The following is a 23,661-nucleotide window of genomic DNA, read 5'->3' as shown; positions in this document are numbered from 1 at the left end:
TTTGATTAGAAAACTGTAAATTTTTATCATATAAATAACGAAACACACAAATATGTAAATTAGATTTCCGTTGTTGACTCAGTATAGTTAATGTGCTCTGGATTTCGGTTTCTGGTTACCTTTCCAGCATAGTCAAAATGTAGTTTCGTATCTTCTAACCGTTTTATGTCTGTGTGAAATTATTTTTTAAGGATTAAAAATTTATTCCACATTGACATGTTTGGTTTGATGAATATTATTACTGCGGTTTATTGTGCTTTACGTACCTGTAATGGTCCAGAAAGCAACAAGAACACTGGATATCTTGCTCAATGTTTGCAACGGAGAACATGCATTAGAAGAAGCATCTTCCCGCTTTGTTTGTTTACATAATTTTCCAGTTTCAAATAAACTACGAACACACATCGCAGATCCATGCACAATAAGAAATATCGGCAAAACTGGTTGGCATTGACAAGTTCCTATGCGTAAAAAACCTGAAAAAATAATAAGTGTTAATGAGTGTTTAATGTCTTTTTTTATCTTTTGCAATTAATGGCAAATCTATAGTATTGAATTTGAAACCTTTATTTTAGACCCAATTCCTTATTTAATCTACTACCAAGGTGTGTTTAACGACCTTGACTACCCATGGGGGTCTCGCACGGTCGACAAACACGATACAAAGTTAAATGATTAGATGTGACATTCGAATGTTACGATATGCCCGTCATACATCTGTATTTAGATTCAGTTAATTTTCCTAGTTTTACTACTTTTCATATAAGTTTTTCAATCAGGGATCCTATCCTTTCATTTTTTTACGAAATAATTTAAAAGGAACTAAAAAGCCAGCAAAAAAATTCCGAACAAAAACTAACAATAAGATATATATCTAAACAAAATTAAAATTGAACGAAAAAAACAAACACAATTTCTAAACAAAAGTACACAGTAGTATAACGTACCAAAAACGAAAAAGCAGAAAAAGCATGGTTAAAACATCAATCCTACTAAGCAGTACTCGAGAAAGTTAAACAGCTCCTGCTCCGCTGCGGGATCACCCGGATGTTATTACAGAGGAATTATCGGTTTTTTTTTTTTCTTTGCTCTTCTAAATTTTTGTTTGGTAGTGTTCTAGGAATATACTACTGTTAGGTAATAGCAGCGATGAATTAAAAAGTAATTTTATTGGAATCGGTGTGTAGATTTCAATATACTTGTGTAAGAAACGATAAGTAAAATTCACGCATGAAATAAAAGTGACGAATGAAGCAAATGAAGCTAAAGCAAGCGGAGCAAATATTATTGCACTTGACGATAACCAATCTCTTAACTCCTTCATCATTAATAATTATTTATTTGAAAATGCAAATATGTAAAACAGATTATATAAAAATAGGAAAATGTGGTATGATTGCCAATGAGACAACTCTCCACCAGAGACCAAATGATGTAGAAGTTAGCAACTATAGGTCACCGAACGACCTTTAACAATGTTTAATTCGCATTCCTGCATGTCAGCAAGTTTGTTTAAATTTAGCTACCAATATTTAACTAGATGCATTAATTTCTCAGTTTAAAAAACAAATGCACTCGCTTCTTTTTTTTTATTTTTTCGAAATATTGATGTTCATTAGAAAATAGTAACCGAACTTCTGACGTTCTTTGATACATCAATAATAAATCTAAAATAATTAAAATGTCTTTTGTCCATTTATTTTGTGGGATTCGCATATTTCTTGTTTACTGTTGAAATACGTGTGTCGTCTTCACTTTTGCATTTGGATTTTCAAGATTTACTCTGAAATAGTAAGATAAACTTACCAATGGCAAGAGACATAATCGATAGAGCATAGCTGAGAATTAACAATACTGCACCAATAGCTACAAAATAAAAATAAAACAATTCACTTTCTTTCTATGACCGGCTTATTTAAAATTTGTTGTGATTTGCTTTTCCAATTGATTTATAACTAGCATTTGGAATTAATGATTCTGTCAAATAAAATAGGAATCGTCCGATATTGACATGTGGTAACAACTGTATTGTTAACAAAATTAAGTCTTGGATTAAAAAAGTGAGTACGAAATAAGACAGAAGAGCAGTTCAAAGATTTGTCATCCCGTCACTTGCAACACACGATTCAAACGTCTTGATTGATTTTATTCGCGTCATTTGCCAAAAATAAACACGAAACATTTAATACATCAAATGATCCTGTATTGTACAATTCAATTTCGTAAAGGAGTTATCTCCTGTGTTTAAAACCATATCAAGTGTTAGGAAGCAATTAAAGATAATCGTACGAAACTTATTTTTTTGCGCTACTCCACGAATGTCTTTAACACGACATATGAGAAGTATTGCCTATTGAACAATTGTCACAAAAATCAACGTTTAGAATATGAGAAAACGGTAGTTATAATGGTGACATCGTTGATAAGTCACTTAATCCTGGATAACAATGCAAATCTAATATTAACCTATTTTACCTGATTTGCTAACAGTTGATTCAATTCGACCAATATAATGAAGTAAATCTTCTTCCTCAAGGAATGCTTCCGATGTGATTTGGCATATCCAGACACAACATTTTCTTGATTTTGCTGAAAAAGAACAATCATTCAGAGAAATAATTGTATTATTGTTTTTTCCTAGCGAAATGTGCCATATGAACAATGGGGATGAAAGCAATGTCGGAAAATAGAAATAATGATGTAATAAGTACTATATATATATATAGTATTCGACTTGCTATTATACAATTTGTATTTATCAAGTCCTATACAAGCAATAACAACACAGATTGTATGTATTGGTCCTCTTCTACCTAAGTTAGTATCAGTCATGCTCAGTATCACTTATAATCTGCACGATAAAAGGAGAGGGGGTGATAAGTTATTATCTGGTCCCTGAATTTGTAAAAATAATAAAATTCTACATCTCTTTTAAAACTATGTGAAAATACATCAATAAAAGAGGGACGAAAGATACCAGAGGGACAGTCAAACTCATAGATCGAAAACAAACTGACAACGCCATGGCCAAAAATAAAAAGACAAACAGACAAACAATAGTACAGATGACACAACATAGAAAACTAAAGACTAAGCAACACGAACCCCACCAAAAACTGGGGGTGATCTCAGGTGCTCCGGAAGGGTAAGCAGATCCTGCTCCACATGTGGCACCCGTCGTGTTGCTTATGTTATTACAAATCCGGTAAATAGTCTAATTCGGTAAGTCACATTCGTGAAAAGGGAAGGGGATTGTAGTTACGACATAAGGAACATATCCGACATCATCTGTGAAACGGTTATTCCATAACGGTCAACCAACTCGTAATGGCGTCCGTAAAATTTACGAAGGGATGATTTCAACTTTACCATTTGGAACTCTTGGTTTAATAGCTTCCTTGTGAGCAGCAATCCTCTATCAAGGAAATCATGATAGGAAACACAAGCCCGGGAATATCGTATCAATTGGGAGATATATACTCCGTATGCAGGCGCTGCTGGAATGTGGCTACATAGAAATGGAAAGTTCACAATTGGGAAGCTGAAAGCATCTCTTTTGTCGTAAAGTTTTGTTTTCAACCGACCCTCATTGTCAATTTCTAGATGTAAGTCAAGATATGAGACAGACTTAACTGTATCTGTAGTATCCTTTATCTCTAGTTCGATGGGATAGATTCGTTCAACATAGTCACCAAATTTTGTATTATTTAGTGAGAGAACATCATCTATATAGCGGAATGTAGAGTTAAAGGATATTGCTAACTTCCTATCTTTCTTCCTAAGAAGTTCCTGTATGAAGTCAGCCTCATAATAATAAAGAAACAAGTCGGCAAGAAGAGGGGCACAATTGGTTCCCATTGGAATTCCGACAGTCTGTTGAAAAACACGTCCTCCAAACGTAACAAATATGTTGTCAATCAAGAAATCAAGCATCTTGATAATGTCAGTTTCAGAGAATTTTCTGTTTGAATCAGAGTGATTCTTTACAAAGTAGGATTTATCCCTCCCCAAGACAAGATACTTGTATCCACGTTCGCCATTTTTTTTAATGAAACAAAGTAATACCAACTCTTTCAATTTGTCTTTTAGTTTGGAATGGGGAATACTTGTGTAAAGTGTAGAAAAGTCAAATGTGTTAATGCTATTGCAAGATGAGAGAGTCTTAGATTGTATGTACTCTAAAAGATCTTTGGAATTTTTTAGCATCCACATCTGATTCACGCCACCTCTAGAATAGGCAGTTTCACAATAAATTTGGAGCCCGGCTTTGATTGCTGATAAAATAAATGTTAATAGTTTAGAAAGAGGTTTCGTGGAGCACTTGGAAGACCCAGCAATATACCGTTGTTTGTAAGGACACTTGTGTAGTTTAGGTATCCAATACAGTGATGGAAGATCCAGTTCTTCATCTTTGGTTGAAATTCCAAAGGAACATAGAACAGACCTATGATTATCCAGGATTTCCTCTTTGGTAAGTGTCGTGAGGGTATATGTTGAGTTTCCAAGTGAATTGTCAATACCTAATTCATTTATCAAGCAGTTTATGTAATGATATTTACACGCAAAAACGATGTTGTTTGGGGCTTTATCTGCGGGGACAACAACATCTTTGTCATGGAGGTAGGACAAGTGTTTTTCAACATTTGGGTCTTTAAAAATTGATGTAGCGTGGGTATTTATATGCCCATTTAGTTTCTTAATTCGGATTTGTATCAACGACCTCACAGCCTTTATCCATTCGAAAAGAGTATCTACGTCTTCTTTCTCGCGTTTAGCCCATTGCCTGGCATAATCCTCGACTGAATCCATCAGTATTTTGAAGTTGTATTTCCAATTGATGGATTTAGGCTCACGATATTTCGGACCTTTGGATAACAAATTTCGCAGGGAAGTGTTATTGACAATGTTGAGGTCTCCGGTAATAACGTGGCCAGCCGGATTAAATGTAAATTGGGAACTAGCACAGGTGCAATCAGGAGGTTTAGACTTGAAGTCGTCAATGTTGAGATCCTGCAAAACGTGTTTGTAATTGAAATTTTAGTTGCAATTGGTTTGGTATAGGTATAAGAAATTATTGCTTCAGACTGATCTTTAAAATAAGGAGGTATTTTCGACTGAACTAATTTATGATGAAGGATATTACCTAAGTTGACGCCATCGAGACCCTTGTTGGCAAAGGAAAGTTTAAGAAAAGATCTTTTCTCTTTTTCATCTTTTCCAATGCGAACTGGTTTGAAAAGTCTGTGACTTGCAATATCCGAAATAATAGCTGTAAGTTTGTATTGGTTTGAATGAGGGTTTGTAACAGTGGTTCCCAAACATAAATTGAACAGAGAATGAAGTTTTAAAAGGGGTAATGAATACAGTTTCGTGCGAATGTGATGAATACCTAACGGCTTTTGTATAAATGGCAGCAAGTCATTAATAGAGACATCATGCAAAGTAGGTGATGTATAATGACGATGACCATGACTGCGTCTACGTCGAGGAGTAGAGTTGAAAATATTCATCACATTCACCGAGCTACAGGAAGGACTAGATAGAATACCTATACCATCAATTTTGTCATTGCAACCATATGGTGACGCAGTTCCCATTTGTCGAATCCAGTAGTCCTCTTTTTGTCTACGGAGAGGCGTTGCAAGTTGAGGATTGTTAGTCTTGTGGTATATTTTTTCGATTATAAAACTGTCATAGAAACGATGGAATGATCAGGCTGATTAAAATGCTGGTACAGAATGTCGTTTGCATTGAGATTGATATCTGATCTACGGCCGCACATACGTTTGTTTAGCCTTCCTTTCGTTTCACCGACGTAAACCAATCCACAAAGGTTACACTCTAATCCGTAGACGACATTTATAGATTTACAATTCAGATCATCGTAACTTCTAGTAAGGTAAGACTTTTTAGGTGAATTGAGCGTCTGTTATTAAAATTTCACAAGTTTCGCAGCCATTAGTTCCACATTTCGAAATGAGACAGTGTTGTTCAGAGTCATCAAAATCCAAAATGTTTTAAGGAGAACTGAACATGGCTGTGTGTGTGTACTATTGCTATTGTCACTAGTATGATGATCTGACTGAGTCATGTTTGGGATATTTGTCATGTCTGGTGATGAGGGGACACCTGCCTTATCAGACGACACCGTGTCCATGGTGACGTGTTTCGGACCTTTTTATACTGGGCGACGATTAAGATGAGAAAATTATAAAATGAGGGATTTTCGGCGGTTTGTTAAGTTTTCCTTAAATGCAAGAAGATCTCAATCCTAAAATGTGCGAAATGAATTTTCAAACTTTAGTTTACAGATGTCTTAGGAAATTTTGTACATGTATATCTGAAGTATGCTAATTGATAGATTTGTAATACTTTGTGATTTTCATACCTTCTCATTCATCAATTCATAAGTACAATTGTTCCATTTTCTTTAAGCAATATTTTTTTGGTGAAAGGATAATTGACAGGTTGAAGAAACTTTCTTTTAATTGTTCATCTTCCGTAAGATTGAAACCAGTTCATAAAACTGCTAGAACAAAATTCCAACAAAGCTTATGCATGATGATACCAATAAACTCATCATAGATACCAGGCTTAAAATTGTGTAAGCCAGACGCGCGTTTTGTCTACAAAAGACTCATCAGTGACGCTCGAATAAAAAAAGTTTAAAAGGCCAAATGTATTAATAAAAGTATCATTAATTTTATTGTAGCCGAATTTGATTATGTTATTAAAAATATCAAATTGATAGTATTTTTTAGATACATATATATTTATTCATAATGCTTATTTTAACAATTTAATCATTTTTTTATCTAATTATTATAGTATTACTGATTTATTGATTGATAGCGAAGTCAATGACACAGTTGTTTTTAAAACGTATTAATCTTTTTATTTACTTTAGCTTTATCATGTCCCATAAGAGCCATTGTTCGGATTTTCTTTTATATGTTAACAACTGCATATACATGTAAGAAGAATACTTTATTCCATATTAATTAACCTACAATGGCCAACACGAAATGAAAAATAAAACAAAAACAAAAAACGAAAAACGAAAAAAACAAAGAAAAAATTCACCGATTAATTGAGTAACAAAAATACACACATTTATATAAATATTAATAATCAATAATTAACAAATTGTAATAGTATAATACCACACAAGGTCACGATTTATGATCATAACAACTTTCAAAGTGTTTTATTAATTATAGATATTATAGAATTGTCATGGACAGCAGTAATAATATTGCAACCAGTAAAACTCCTGTATCTAAATGCCATCGAAATCATTCCCCCCCCCCCCCCCCCCCCCCAAACCACACACTTATAGACAAAACGGTTGAATGGTGTATGAACTGTGCTGTACAAGAGAAAACACTAGTTAACCGTTTTCCACAACTAACACGTTCGAGATAGTTATTTCTTTACCTTTAAAGCCACTTTCCTTAGTGTCAGTCTTATTGGTACAATTATCCTTTGTTCCACCCATTTGTAAATTCAGTCCATTTTACATTAAGACCTTCTTAATTTTCACTTGTCTTTCTCTTGACATTTTTGTGTAAACCGTGTTAATAGAATATACACTATATCGCATGACAACATTATAGCAGATGTTACAAGCGACGTTTGATTTATGGTCCGTATTTACTAATGCTATATTACATTAAGAAGCGTAACATTAATCAAATCTAAGACATACATAATGCGACTAATGAGTATGCATTATTTGTTGCCATTTCTGCCACATCATCTTTAAACAGACTTTATATATAAATTTATCATTGGCGGAAATTTCTTTCAGATGATTAGAATTTCTAAATAAGCATTCCCGTTAACATTTCACGAAATACTAATTAAAATAACGAGCAAAATACATATACAGTTCTTCACATTAATATCATTAACGGTAGCAATCTTCTGCAGCACCAGTTGCGCATTTAGACAATAAATGTCTCTTCAGTGATACGCGAGGCCAAAATATTTGAAAATCCAAAACTTCTTTAAAACAAGAGGCTGTCAGAGTGACAGCAAACCAGATTTTCCTGCAGAGGTCGAACTCTGAACAGTTGAGCAAGTATGGGCACAACATTTAAGCTTAAAACAGCTCTGAATTTGGATTGTGATTGAATATTTGATACAGCATAGGTTTGTGACACAAAATGAGGTTGTGAGTTCCAACCCCGCTTGTGCGGGTGCACTCGACTCCATTCTTAATTGACTAGGATTGCCAGTTTTCCTATCGAAGGTCGGTGGTTTTCTCCGGGCACTCCGGCTTCCTCCACCAATAAAAACTGGCCTCCACGAAATAGCCCAAAAGTGGCGCTTAAAAGTGGCGTTAAAACACCAACAATCAATCAATCAATCAAAATAAATGTGGTCGAAGAACTGAAAAATTTGAAATTGGACATTTACCTATTATGGTCCAATATCCAAAATCTAAGTACATTGTTAGAATCAGCTTATCAAAGAACCCCAAAAATTCAATTTTTGATGAAATACTTAATATTTAAAACTATTTCTGTTCAAAGGGAAATAACTCAAACTTGTTTCCATGAACCAGTAATGCAAATCTAAAATTAAATATGATTTCACCACTAAAAATTGTTCTCTAAAATTAGATATGATGTTTTCAAATTATAATCAAATATAATTAATAGTTTCCAATATTTTTTCTTTCATTTGTCACAAACTGATATCTTATCTGCAACTTATCTATCAATGTCAACAACTTTATCTACACAATGTAATGTAATGAAATATATCCTTTAATAAAAATAGATTATTATTTAATGAAAATGATATTTGCAAATTTGGACACCCAAACAGGATCAAGTAAAAATTTAACATTAACACACACAACAAAAATAAAATACCACATAACAACTGTGACATATACCTTCAAAACACACATGACTTAAAAAAAATAGTATAAATTTTTGACAACTCCTGACTAATCAATTGCACAGATACAATCATTGATTATCTATACATCTCAGCTATACATAAACTTTTTAATTTCTGTTCAAAGGGAAATAACTCAATCACATAATAAGTAAATTTCTGGTTTCTAAAAGGGTCCAATATTCAAGAACGAGAAAAGCTAAAGTCGTGAAAATTGAACTTGACCTTCTTTTAGTCACAGGAAACAACATCAAAGCGTCTTCATGTAAATGAACGGACCCTGTTTGGCAGCCGATACCGCCTGCCCGCCCGCCCGCCGAACATCCCCAAATCAATAACCGATTTTTCCTTCGAAAATCCGGTTAAAAATGAAGAGCTTCTAAACCAAAAAAGACAAAAAGTAAAGACAAAGCCGGGCAAGGAGTCAGAACTTTGCATGAGGGAGATATTACATAGTATTAATCTATTATAAATGGAAAAACACATTAGCATATACAGCTGTTTTGATCACCAAGGGTTAACTGGGTTTTTAAATGTGAATGATCACCTGAAATTCTTCAGATCAGCAGTAAAACCTTTGCCAAAGAGGGGCGTTCGTTTGGCTATTCGGGATGTATAAATACGCAGTCACGTCCGATATGAACGTGGGCGTTAAATCCGATGCCACTCGTATAGGTAGAGTGTCACTCTAACTTCACGTCAAAGAACCCGAATGACAACCCTTTGAGGGATCCAGAGAGTGTTTCTTGCAAGAAAAAGTTCTTGTCCTTGTCCAACATCCCATCTTTTTCCAACGACAGATACATTTCCCACCATGAATCCCGAACCTACCTATTGGATTAATGTTATTGAAATCTTTATCACCCTGAATGTGCACGTAATAGTTGCACTTTTTTTTTATTTACTTATAGGTAGACAGTTCAATTAGATAGTAAGCCGAGATTATTTTGATGTCCGATAGTCTTTGTTGAAGACTTGATGGGCCCTGGCCGGACAAGAGAAGTGTGTTTTTCGCCATCTTGGATTGTAAAATAGCAGAACACAATAAAATTTTAATTAGGTCAGCATATTTCAATGCAGGGATCAACTTACTAATAAGAATATTCATTTAAAGGAACACCTTAATGCGATCTTGGGTTATTATCACTCATATTTTTACAAAAGTCGAATTTTTTGCTTGATTTCAATTTTTTTAAACATTCGACAGAAAAAAATAAAATTTATAAAGGAATCTTCAGAAATTTTTTATATTTAATGTTATCTCAGGAAAACCGAGCGGTGAGCCCATTTTTTTTTATTTCTTTTGATATTCTGAAAGCATTTTATAATTCATATTTTATTTTAAAATTCTATCATTTAGTTTAATATCTTCTATTAACATTATCATGCTTTTTTCCCCTGTATAATCCATACAAAATGTGTATTTTTTCACAACCTGAATCTTGAAATCAAGCTCGGTGACCTATCATTTTTATTACATTTTTGAACATATTACAGTACACAATATATTTTGGCAAAATATGAAAAAAATCTATCATTTTTTTTTATACTCCCATGCCACCTTAAATGTTAGTTTATATAAAAATAAGCAGAAGTGGTATGATTGCCAATGAGACAACTATCCACCAAAGTTCAAATGAAGTGAATGTAAGCAACTATAGGCAACCGTACGGCCTTCAACAATGAGAAAAACCCATACCGTATAGTCAGCTATAAAAGGCCCCGACATGAAAAATATGAAACAATTCAATTGAGAAAACAAACGGCCTAATTTATAAAAAGAACAATTTACGAAAAACAAATATGACAGACATGAACCAACGACAACCACCGAACTACAGGCTCCTAACTTGGGACAGGCACATAAAGAATGTGGGGGGGGGGGGGGGGGGTTAAACATGTTTATGAGAGCTCAACCCTCCCAATAACATGGGACAGTGGTGTAACAGCACAACATAAGAACAAACTATAAAAATCAGTTGAAAAAGGATTAACTCATCAGATCGATACAAAGAAAAACATCAATGACTACTACAAAAGTTTCAGATGATATTGGCTATATGTTTAAATCGTGCATGTAATTAGTTCCGAACTTTTATAAGTGGAGTTTAATTTTTCTCCAAATGATTAATTTTAAAGATTCATGCGAAACTTTATCTGTACCATTTTGACATACTGGCGAATAGTTCTCATCTGTTATCACGTTTAAAAGTTTCGTAGTTTCATGATTATGTCACATTTTCTCATCAAACTATCTTAAAATTGAATGCAAGTCTTAATTTTCATAACATTCACGTCATGTCAGAATGGGGACGTTTAATCCAATGCCTTGTATAGAGAGAGCGCCAAGCTCTATGTGCGTTAAAAACTCTTGCAACAACTCTTTGAGGGGTCCGTAGGTTGCCTGTTGCACTGCTAAATTTCTGTTCCTATCCAAATCTCATTTTCTAGTAGCATTCTAAATTTCCTGCCCATCATCCGGATCGTCCCCTATTGCAGAACCTATTGTATGAATTGTTAATTTGTTCTCGTCCTGAACATGAATGAAATATTTACCACTGGACGTAAAACAAACAACACATAATCAATCAATTGTCACCATTTTCTTAATTCTAAAAAATCAACCATAAAATTGTTATCACACCATCCTTTTGATATAAAATAAACGGCAAAAAATTGAAAGTGCTTATGGACGGTTAGTTCTAAAAGGAAAGTTCCAGACTTTTATTTGGAAAGCCAGAAACATAAAACATTCGCAAGCATCAAACAAACAAACCGACATCAGGAGAACATACATATCCTTCTGAAAGTCCACTTTTCCCGAGAGAATTGCAACCTTATTTCTTGGTCAAATTTACATGGCAGGGGATTTGACAAACAAGGAGATATTGCTCGGAAGGTAAGAGTATTTCATTGCAAAGCGGTTTAGCCTCAACTTCCCGGATTGATAATTTATTTTCATCTGTTGCTACGCAAATTTTTTATTTTTTTTTTAACCAGGCCTAGTAATTATTTTCAGAATCCTTCTGCCCTCTCCCCCAAAAGAACAAATGGTCGCCACCTAAGCAATCATTGAAATATATGTCCTGAACACACGGGAAAATTATTGTTAAACTATTTAAGGAAAATTCCATTAGGTTTTAATTCTTTCGGGATTTGGCAACGTGACTGAGTGAAAGAAATTCATCGGGAAGTTGTTATACAAAATTTTATAAGAAAACTTCTTTTCACAATCTAGAGAATCGCTATTCCCAAAATTCAAGTTTTAACAGAGTTTTCCGACCAAAAATCAGGTTATTGATTTTGGGTAGTACGAGGGGCTGTCGATAATACCTGTTTCTGTGCAATAGCTTGAGAACCGTTCAACCAATGCTTTCATATTTTTATATGGTGTTACTGGTGACGAAATGGCGGTTAAATTTGTTTATGTTGACATTTAACTGGGATTGCTGTAATTTGGCAGCCTCTTGTATTAAATGAATTGATCAAAGACGTAATTATGATGAATATCATTGCTAATTTTCGTTAATTGTTAACAGATTGGAGAAAAATAGGTATATGGCTAATATTTTTTTTAATTTTTTGCAAGTGACCTTTGTTCAAGACAGGGGTAGAACGTGACACACTTTGGTCATATGACATATTTTTTTATTTGTTCGTCGTGGTCTTTTTTCCAGTGGAACACACAATAACTTCCTATCCTGTAATCACCGTAAAATGGATGTCATTTGTACGGTATGACGTCACTTAGTGGAATTTATAGAATAGGCTAGCACCTCCCCTTGAACATCATTACGATTTATAGAACATACATTTTCATTAGAAAACACATAACAAAATGACACAACGTCCATTATGGATGTTATTGTGGGGTTATTGTACATTACGGTGGGATTATGAGCATCATGGACGAGAAGTAAATTTTCAGCGATGGTTTTGCATTACTACAACTGGGTTAATGCTACTGCCGATGATTCAGGGTTTTCAACAATGACTAGCATGGTTATCAGTTGCTGATGCTGAGGGATCCGGTACATCACTAGCATGAATATATTCGGAGCATGGTTGTCAGCTGCTGATGAATCCAGGTGTGAATGGCTTGGTTGTCAGTTGCTGATGAATCCGGAATATCACAAGCATGGTTGTCAGCGACTGATGGATCTGGAATATTACTAACATGGTTGTAAGTTGCTGATGGATCCTTAATATCACTAGCACGGTTGTCAGTTGCCGATGGATTCGAAATATCACAAGCATGGCTGTCAATTGCAGATGGAGCCGGAATATCTCTAGCATGGTTGTCAGTTGCCGAGGTATTCGAAATATCACAAGCATGGTTGTCAGTTGCCGATGGATCCGGAATATCACTAACATGGTTGTCAGTTGCCGATGGATTCGCAATATTACTAGCATGGTTGTCAGTTGCCGATGAATACGGAATATCACTAGCATGGTTGTCCGTTGCTGCTGAATCCGGGTTTTGACTAGGTTAGGTGTCAATGCTGCAATTAATACTAGTCATTGCAGGTTCGATGACACTGCCGATGGTTCCGGTATATCATATTCTTGGCTGTTAATGGCTGGTAGATCAGAGCATGGTTTTCAGTAGAGGATGTATCACTAGCATGGTTGTCAAAAGCCGATGTATTGGAAATATCACTAGCATGGTTGACAGTTGCCGATGGATCCGGGATATCAATAGTATGGTTGTCAGTTGCCGGTGGATTCGAAATATTACTAGCATGGTTGTCAGTTGCCGATGAATACGGAATATCACTAGCATGGTTGTCCGTTGCTGTCAGATGCTGATGGATCCGGTACATCACTAGCATGAATATATTTGGAGCATGGTTGTCAGCTGCTGATGAATCCAGATATGAATAGCTTGGTTGTCAGTTGCTGATGAATCCGGAATATCACAAGCATGGTTGTCAGCGATTGATGGATCTGGAATATCACTAGCAAGGTTGTCAGCGACTGATGGATCTGGAATATCACTAACAAGGTTGTAAGTTGCTGATGGATCTGGAATATCACTAACAAGGTTGTCAGTGACTGATGAATCCTCAATATCACTAGCATGTTTGTCAGTTGCCGATGGATCCGGAATATCTCTAGCATGGTTGTCAGTTGCCGATGGATCCGGAATATCACTAGCATGGTTGTCAGTTGCCGATGGATTCGGAATATCACTAGCATGGTTGTCCGTTGCTGCTGGATCCGGATTATGACTAGGTTAGTTGTCAATGCTGCATTAATACTACTTGTTCGATGACACTACCGATGGTTCCGTATATCACTGTCTTGGCTGTTAATGGCTGGTAGATCAGTAGCATGGTTTTCAGTAGAGGATATATCAATAGCATGGTTGTCGGTGGTTGAAGGATCCTGGGTATTACTACTGCATTTTTACCAATGAGTTGATAACTTTGCTGGTGGATCCTGGGTTTCTCTAACATAGTGTCAGTACTGCATAAATACCTCTGGGTCAATACCACTATTGATGGATCAGGGGTATTACTAGCTTGGTTTTGAGTGTTTGTATAAAAATGTTACTTATATATTTTGCTTGTTGAGAAATATTCTCCTTCATAACATTTTTTTTATTATAATGTTATTCCCCAAATGTTCCTCAATATGGATAATGATTAATTTTACTACAGTGGTTGATACTCAGGGGTTTTTCTATATTTGGTTTCGAAAACTACCGACGGCAATAACATATTTGAAGTGCACACATGTTTTATCAAATCTAATTTTTATACGACCGCAAAAAAATTTTGCGATCGTATATTGGTATGACGTTGGCGTCGTCGTCGTCGTCGTCGTCGTCCGGCGTCGTCGTCGTCGTTGTCGTCCGGCGTCGTCGTCCGGCGTCGTCGTCGTCGTCGTTGTCGTCCGGCGTCGTCGTCGTCGTCGTCGTCCGAAGACACATTGGTTTTCGCACTCGTTGTCGTCCGGCGTCGTCGTCGTTGTCGTTGTCGTCCGGCGTCGTCGTCGTCGTCGTCGTTCGAAGACACATTGGTTTTCGCACTCTAACTTAAGTTGAAGTGAATGGATCTCTATGGAATTTTACCATAAGGTTCAATACCACGAAAGGAAGGTTGGGATTGATTTTGGGGGTTATGGTACCAACAGTTAAGGAATTAGGGGCCAAAAAGGGGCCAAAAATAAGCATTTTTGTAACTTCCAGACATAACTTGTGTGTTAGTGTATGGATCTCTCTGACATTGTACCACAAGGTTCCATATCACAAAGGGAATGCTGGGATTGATTTTGGGGGTAATTGCCTCAAAATTTTAGGAATTAGGGGCCAAAAAAGGGGCAAAAAACAAGCATTTTTATATGGAAAATACTTTAGTACAAAACATAATTTAAAGCAGTGTAAGGGAGATAAATCAAATACATCATTTGAATAACCCCCTTACACTTCTTTTAAATTATGTATAAAGTAATGGTTAATGAACAATTAAGACAATTTAAAACAGTGTAAGGGAGGTAAACCACATACAACGTTTTGATTACTTCCCTTACACTGCTTTAAAATTATGTTTAAAGAAATGCATATTTATAAAGGAAGACCAGTAAAAATATCTGCAAATGTTGAATCTTTTTTTTTTTTACAAAAAAATCCATATGAAAGATTTGACACCATATTTTTAATTCTATTATAAAATAGATTAAGTTAGCACTATGGTAAATTTAAATGGGTAATTATGGTTGCAAATTCCATTTTTTTTTTTTTCAAATTTCAAATATTGAAAAATTTCAAGAAGTAATCTTTAATTGCACAGTATGGCGCATTATATTTGTAAAATCTTTGACCACATTTATTTATTTGTTATGCCAAATCTGACCGTGTATTTAGATTTTTAATTTTGGGTCCAGTTTTCAAATTATTCTACATTAAGGTCCAAAGGGTCCAAAATTAAACTTAGTTTGATTTTAACAAAAATTGAATATATGGGGTTCTTTGATATGCTGAATCTAAACATGTATTTAGATTTTTGATTATGGGCCCAGTTTTTAAGTTGGTCCAAATTGGGGTCCAAAATATATACATGTTTCTTGAATAACTCTAACCAAGTTCACTCGAGATTAAGATTAAGAAAATATCTATTAAAATCAAAACAATGAAGGGCCTTCGGGAGTTAGTACCTTAATTTTTGTGCAACTACCTCTATAAATAATTTAAGTAGCAATGTCAATCTATTAGCAGCAGCTGCCAGTGGTAGTTATATAAATTTAACAATATATGTAACATTCATCTGGTAAGCTCGATACCAAAGGTTTGGACCACTCCCCATAAATAAAATAATAGAAAAAGGAGACAAAGTGTCTATGCAATGGAAACAGAGATTCTATCTTCAAAATTTGAGAAAATTGGGAGAACTTTTGACAATACCGTCTTCGCGTTAGGGTTAATCCCTTCTATGCCATTTACATCGGATTTTAAAACGGTATATCACTTCATAATACCAACATTCACTGATTTCTTAGGGACACGCCATTTCACCCGAAATAAAACGATAATCCCTATAAAATTAATACCAACATTCGCTGTTATCTCAAGGACCATTTGACTCGGATTAAAACTGTAATCATTTAAAATATCAAATTTTCTCTTATCTCAGCGAAATCCCATCTCATTCAAAATAAAATGGTAATCACTTAATGGTTATTACTCAAGGACATGATAGGGATTGACAAAAATTGTTACAGAGAAATAAAATGCAGACAATCTGTCTATTTGACAATTAAAAACGTCATTGGAAGATATTACTATCTGATTACTATTAAAGACAATATACTAATTACATTACTACATCTAAATCAAACACTAGGCTTTTGTAAAAAAAAAATAATTTCAGTTAAAATGGAGTTATAAATATGAAATACTTACAAGATTTTGTGCCATTCTTAGCTGTTTTTGGTATTAAATCCTCACTAGCCATTATAGTTGTATCGTCAGATCAGCGGTCAGTGCCATTTTTACCTGCAGCAGATGTCATATGAAATCACACAGTAGTAAATTAATGATTATATTTCGTTTCCTTTATGGCAATTCCTAGGAAGCTTTGTCAAGATTCATTAATTACACACGTGGTCTTTGAACAAGCAGTGAAAACAAACAGGTAGAAAATGAAGATGTACAACGTAAATCTTCCTTTTAGCAAACACACGTCATATGCTATGTAGAAAAGGTGCCTAGGGATACATAAAATGTCAGAGGATACATATATTATAGATTTTAACCAGTTTATTTTTATTTTTTGTGTAATCCATGCAAACGTATGTTTAGTCAACAAAACTTCCTCAGTTGCATTAGAATTTGTTTACATATTTTGAAATTTATATTAATATGCTCGTTTTGATTCTGAAATATTAACCAAACCAATTAATCTCATGCTGGAACCTGTATCAATATCACTTATTGTCATTGCTTCATTTATATTAAAGTATAAAGTGAATACTGTATGAATCAACCAATTATCATACAGTTTTCGAATCTACATGTTATTCGAACATGTCCTCGGATTGTAAACAGATGTGAATGCATTTGTACTTATCTCCATGTTGTTTGAATATGAGCACTTGTACTTTATAATGGAAATCCATTACTCTGTTGTTAAATTAAATAAACTTGCTGTGAATCGTGTTATTGTTCAAGAAGTCCATGAAGCAATCTATTTCCAATTTTGATAAAAGATAATGTAAAAACGTGACAAATCGCACGAAGATCAAAAAGAAAATTGGAGAAATCGACTTATGACAGTTGTGATTTCAATTATAAACATTGTCGTAAGTCGTTATTTCAATTATAAACATAACTATTAATAACCCACAGTCCATTGTGCTGAAAGGAGTTTTCATTATCAAATAATAACATAAATACATCAATTTCATTAACACTTTCCCAGTTCAATTATCGAATTCATATATTACAACAAAATGGAAACGTTCAGCAAAATGTAATTATTCACTGACCAGAAACCATCAAATTGCACGGTGACGCTTATCCGTCATATTTTTTCAATCACGGCATCAGATGACAGAAGCACTTCTTGGACGATTATTCATGGAGAAAGTCATTTGCAAAATAAATACTATCTATCCCAAAGTGGAAATATTTTTTTGTCTGAAGAAATCGCATTGGTTGATTGATTGATTTGTTCGCTTGTTTGTTTGTTTGTATATTTTTGTAAGTTCGTTCATTCCTTTATTCATTCGTTCATTGTTCATTCTACTCTCATTATTACAAGACAGTTATGAAAAATCAAATACTGACATGCATATGCATGTTTATAGCATGAGTTAGGGATACCATTCCTAGAGAATTAATATGTAATTGAATTTTTTCTTGCGTAACTTGCTTTCATTTCGTGATAAAAAAACAGCATACATTTATTGATTTACGTTTATATTAAAGGGGCACTAGCTGTCAAGTTCATGTTCACCGATTTGACTCAAATTCTCATATTTGTTTTATAACAATGTAAAACATTTATCCAAATTATAAAAAGTCTAAAATAAACAGTGTACATGGCATGGGCATCATAATATGTAGCTTCGTTTCGTGTATTTTTTAGTTTAGACGTCATCTAATTAACTATCGAGTTGACCTCCCGAATACCACCGATGCCCATATTAGCGATATAAACATAAATATAGATATAAATAGATAGCGGAACTCGTGGAATTGGATTCTTCTAGGTCCATTTAATTTCATTTATAGTGAAAAATATATGTTAATCGTCATTTTTACCTGTATAAGAATGATTTTTTTGAAGATCGAATCAGTCAATCAAATGATTTACCTTTGTTTCACTTTCAATGTTGACATTCTTTTCCTTTAAATAATCAAACACGCACACAATTCATGCGTTATCCATCTCTAGCTAAGGGGTTATATTGAAGTTCACATGAATACGGATTCAATGAGGTCGAATTATTCACTTGCAAGTGAATAATTCAACATCAATGTTTCTTAGCTTATTTTGACAAAATTCGTCCATACTGGCTACTAAAAGCGAATTATTATTCCACTATTTCACTTTCGTTAATGCTTTCATATTTTTTATGTATCTCGTAGCTAGTGCCCCTTTAATATGTTTTAGGTCCTTTTTGGTCATGTAGCTCTTCAACAGTTTTAGTATTTGTACATTCTTGGCTTTCACATATTCGGCTTTATGCGTTCCTGATGAAGGTAATCCAGAAAAGCGCTTCAAAGTATTTACAATTATGAAGTGTTATTTTCATTTTGTACAGACCTTCGAAATAGTAGTATATATGTTACTCAGAATTTGAATAAAAATAAATCTTTAAAAATAGCAATCCACGTCATATAGCTGAAATTTGCATAATGATTTAGATGTCGATTTCAAAATAAACAATAGCTCTTAAAATATTAATTAAATTTCAATAATTATAAAACATGTAGATCATAGGATAATAATCTATCAATTTTGCATTTTTGTATCAATTATTCATATTAACAGTTATATAGATATATAATGTCAGTTATTTTTTTCAAATAAATAAAAGATGGAAGGTATGATAAGACCAGTTTTTTGCCCCTTAAATTCGAAATTTCAATTTTGTCTTACATATTGGTATTAGGGCTTTAAATAAAGCAATATGTAAATAGTATGACATTTTAATATTGCTGCAGGCTTTTAATCTAATTCAATATTCATAATTCTAAATATTTTAGTATCAATTACATTAAGATATCTTTTGACATGCACTGTATAATGAAAGAGTTTAGTATATAAATTATCTATCAGTAGACCTACTTATATGTGCAAAATGAATATTTGTTACAGAATTAAATCATTTATTGTTCAAAATAACCTCTATGATTGTATTTCCTTAGTCCAATTACATATATGAATTTGCATTCTCTTTTCGCTGTATTATGTGTTTATGGTGTGTTTTATTTCAAATGCGTACAGTAACCACATTGCATAAGACATTTCTCCTACAGCACTTTCCGCTTTGATTTCCTGGTGGAAAGAAAATGGCCATAATGATTGACGTGGTATACTGTGAAATTATAGAAAATGAATGCAAAATGTTTACTTTTGTATAAATTTATATTTTTATTGCATACAAATTTTCTAACATATCCTGAATATCAAACAATTCAAAATTGAGTTGATGTTGTTTATAAAGCCCGTAAATTTAGATGAGATACATGTAAACTAATTGATTCGTTGAATAAACGTGATTAAAGGTTATCAATTTAACACGGTAGCAAAATCTTTGAATATTGTTTTATTGATACTTGCATTGATTTTATTTTTGAAAAATGAAAACATAACTAAATTTATATTGCTATATATGGACAGTTATGAGAACTAATTATACTACATCCTGTCGATACTGTTTACTTGTATTTTGGCATTGCACAAGGTCATGCGTTTCTCGGACTGTTAATGACGTCTTTACACTCAATCCGTTGGATGTGTACCGATTGATATTTAGGGTGGGAGAAAATAATTTATTTATTAGTTGTAATTGGCTTTGGATTGCTTTCAGTAACTGCGAGTACTCTGATTTTAGTGCTTTGTGTCTATTGTTTTTTATGTTAGTTATTTTTGTGCCTCGTATCGATCATTTTAGGTATGTCAATGACAACTGATTTTTACAGTATGTTCTTATGTTGTGCTGTTACACCACTGTCTCAGGTTAGGGGTTGGATTGAGCGCACACAAACATGTTTAACCCCGCAACGTTCTTTATGTGCCTGTCACAAGTCAGGAGCCTGTAGTTCAGTGGTTGTCGTTGGTTCATAGATATAAGAAGATGTGGTATGAGTGCCAATGAGACAACTCTCCATCCAAGTCAAAATTTATAAAAGTAAACCATTATAGGTCACAGTACGGTCTTCAACACGGAGCCTTGGCTCACACCGAACAGTAAGCTATAAAGGGCCCCAAAAATTACTAGTGTAAAACCATTCAAACGGGAAAACCAACGGTCTAATCTATATAAAAAACGAGAAACGAGAAACACTTATGAACCACATCAACAAACGACAACTACTGAACATCAGATTCCTGACTTAGGACAGGTGCAAACAAATGCAGCGGGTTTAAACGTTTTAATGGTACCAAACCTTCACCCTTTTTCCTGAAACAATAGTGTAACATCACCACATAGAAAGACACACTATAAAATATCAACTGAAATAGCTTAACTCAATCAAAGGACATATCAACACCAGTGAACATACACTGAAAAAACAAATTTGACCTATGATACAATGTAAATACAAAATAAACAAACTAAGGGAAGAATAATAAAAGTAACATGTTATATCGGTATGAAATGTTAAACAATTTAAGAAAAACAATATGCTCGAACAAAAATATCAGCCATTTGCAATAACTTTAAACACAGGTAAATGAAAATAATTTTGTTGTTAGGTATACGTGTACAGTTCCAATAGAGAAAGGAAATATTTTTACAAAATAAATAATTTTGATGTTCATAGTACGAAGTGAAAATTTATAGTAATACCAAACACTTATCAAAGCTGGTATATAGACCAGATATAACCCTGAATAACATTAAATAACAAAAAAAGCATTACAATTAGTATCAACAGGTCAAATAAACAAGAAAGTACGATTTGAGAGTACTCGCAGTTACTGACAGCTAGTTAAAAGCCAAAACAATTAATAATAAAAAATCATGCATCAGAGATTAAAATCAACTAAAACACATCCCAGGGATTTAGTATTTTAACGTCATGGACAGTCATGTCTGTCATATTTGTTTTTCGAAATTGTTTTGTTATAAATTATGCCGTTAATTTTCTCGTTTGAATTGTTTCACATTTTTCATGTCGGGGCCTTTTATAGCCAACTATACGGTATATGTTTAACTCATTGTCGAAGACCGTACAGACAAATTATCGCTTACATCCACTTCTCATATTAACTCTGGTGGATATAAAGTCATCATATATACCAGGCTTAAAATTTTGTACGCCTGGACGTGCGTATCGTCTATAAAAGATTCACCAGTGACGTTCAAATCAAAAAGATAAAAAGGGCAAATAAAGTACGAGAGTTGTCTCAATGGGAATCATACCACTTCTCCTTGTTTTTACATTCAGAAAATATCAAGATCTGATATGAATGCATTTGAAATTAAAGAAGTAAGTCCTATTAAGCTTCGTCAATTATGCAAATTTATCAATACATTTAAAACATGTACCCCCTTAGCTACTATCAGAATCGTTATGTTTTATCAATATATTGTATAGTACCTCTGTTCAAATGAATGTAACAATGGTTTAAGAGAATACAGAATTTAATTGTGAATAAATACATAGTTTCAGATTTACCAATATATAACGTACATACAGCATGTGAGTTTTTAGATGAACATTTTTATTATTGCAATCTATGTGTGAAAATATAGTTAACAGTCTTTTATTCGCCACAATACAAGATATATACAAACAAAGGCACGCAATATAACAATTTTCATATACTGATATCTGAGTTTCAGATAATCATTAGTATGATAATTATAACTCAAAGAACTCAAACGAAATAAACATTGATGTTCATACATCATCAGTGTATCATACATGTTTCATTCAATACTGAGCCATACAAAGCTCGATGAAATTAGCAATGCAAGAGAACAAAGTAAACTTTTACATTTTAAAAATGAAATGAAAGACAAGTTTACGTTAACCGAAATAATGAAAATTAGCATAAATAACATGTTAAATCGAATAAAAGGGAAACTACTATATCTTGATCTATATTATCTTTTTTTTCTTTTTAGCTTTTAGTTTGCTGTCGCCCTTTATTCATATTTGTGGTAAAAACTTAATATGGAGATATCACATTCAACGTGATAAAGAAAGTGTTATGAAAATATGGAGAGCAGTCAACAGGTTCATTTGAACCTCCTATGGCAAAATATTTGCTCTCACTATTTTGATCTCTTTAAAATTAGTAAACAAGGCGACTTTGGTGTTTTTAAAAAAAAGATAGTCTACTAGACATTTATTGGGAGATACAACCTTCAGAAAGCGTCATCATGCATGGAAACAGGTATCACTTGTTTTGTATTAATATCTGGATGACATTTTACAAGGACAGGTATATTGAAAAGCCGAAAGAGACCAGTTTGTTTTCTCTCATGAATACATACCACCAAAAGTCCTTATAGTACTTTATTTTTTTTTTGGGGGAGGGGGGGGGGGGGTCCCTTTTTTTTTTAAATATACATAATGACAAAGCAACATAAACCATCATATAAAAAGTAGGATAGTAGCAGAGTTTGATAATTACACGATGCTATACAGCAGTACTTATTTTTCTGGTAGTTTCAGATTGTCCACATTAACATAACTAGGAATGTATAACACGTTTGATAACAAAGTCAGTGTAAAATAATATAGTTTTCACTTCAAAGATACCGATGTTATATAAATGCTTGGGTAAAAATGACAGTGAGTGTATGTTACTAATTTATTTATTCATTCATTAATTTCGTGAATGAACTCTTCGTAAGGGACACAAGCCCCATCAAATAATTCAGTAAGAATGTAAGTGGCAATAACTCGGAAACTATTTGTCGTAGGGACATAAGGTATTCACTATTGGACTCATTATAATGTGACCTTTCCACATAAGAAATTTTTATGTAAATATATGTCGGAAACCGTAAGAGATATAGAAAATTTAATGATGAAATATGTTTAGGATATCAAGCCGCAAC

General features: G+C 33.6%; 1 protein-coding gene across 2 annotated transcripts in view; it reads right to left on the bottom strand.

Moving 5' to 3' along the window:
* LOC127698383 (uncharacterized) overlaps window positions 1-23,661 on the bottom strand; it is a 33,015-nt gene that overhangs the window by 1,205 nt on the left and 8,149 nt on the right. For both annotated transcript variants that reach the window (XM_052201820.1, XM_052201829.1), the window contains exons 2-5: window positions 16,814-16,906; window positions 2,476-2,589; window positions 1,807-1,866; window positions 267-476 (exon numbers count right to left, since the gene is read on the bottom strand). In XM_052201820.1, the coding sequence (XP_052057780.1) occupies window positions 267-476; window positions 1,807-1,866; window positions 2,476-2,589; window positions 16,814-16,865 (436 nt within the window). In that variant the 5' untranslated portion in view covers window positions 16,866-16,906. The remainder of the gene's footprint in view (window positions 1-266; window positions 477-1,806; window positions 1,867-2,475; window positions 2,590-16,813; window positions 16,907-23,661) is intronic.

The sequence above is a fragment of the Mytilus californianus genome, unplaced genomic scaffold (genome assembly GCF_021869535.1).
Source record: "Mytilus californianus isolate M0D057914Y unplaced genomic scaffold, xbMytCali1.0.p SCAF_1, whole genome shotgun sequence".
Classification (NCBI taxonomy): Eukaryota; Metazoa; Mollusca; class Bivalvia; order Mytilida; family Mytilidae; genus Mytilus; species Mytilus californianus.
This window is presented reverse-complemented; position numbering and strand designations above follow the sequence as displayed.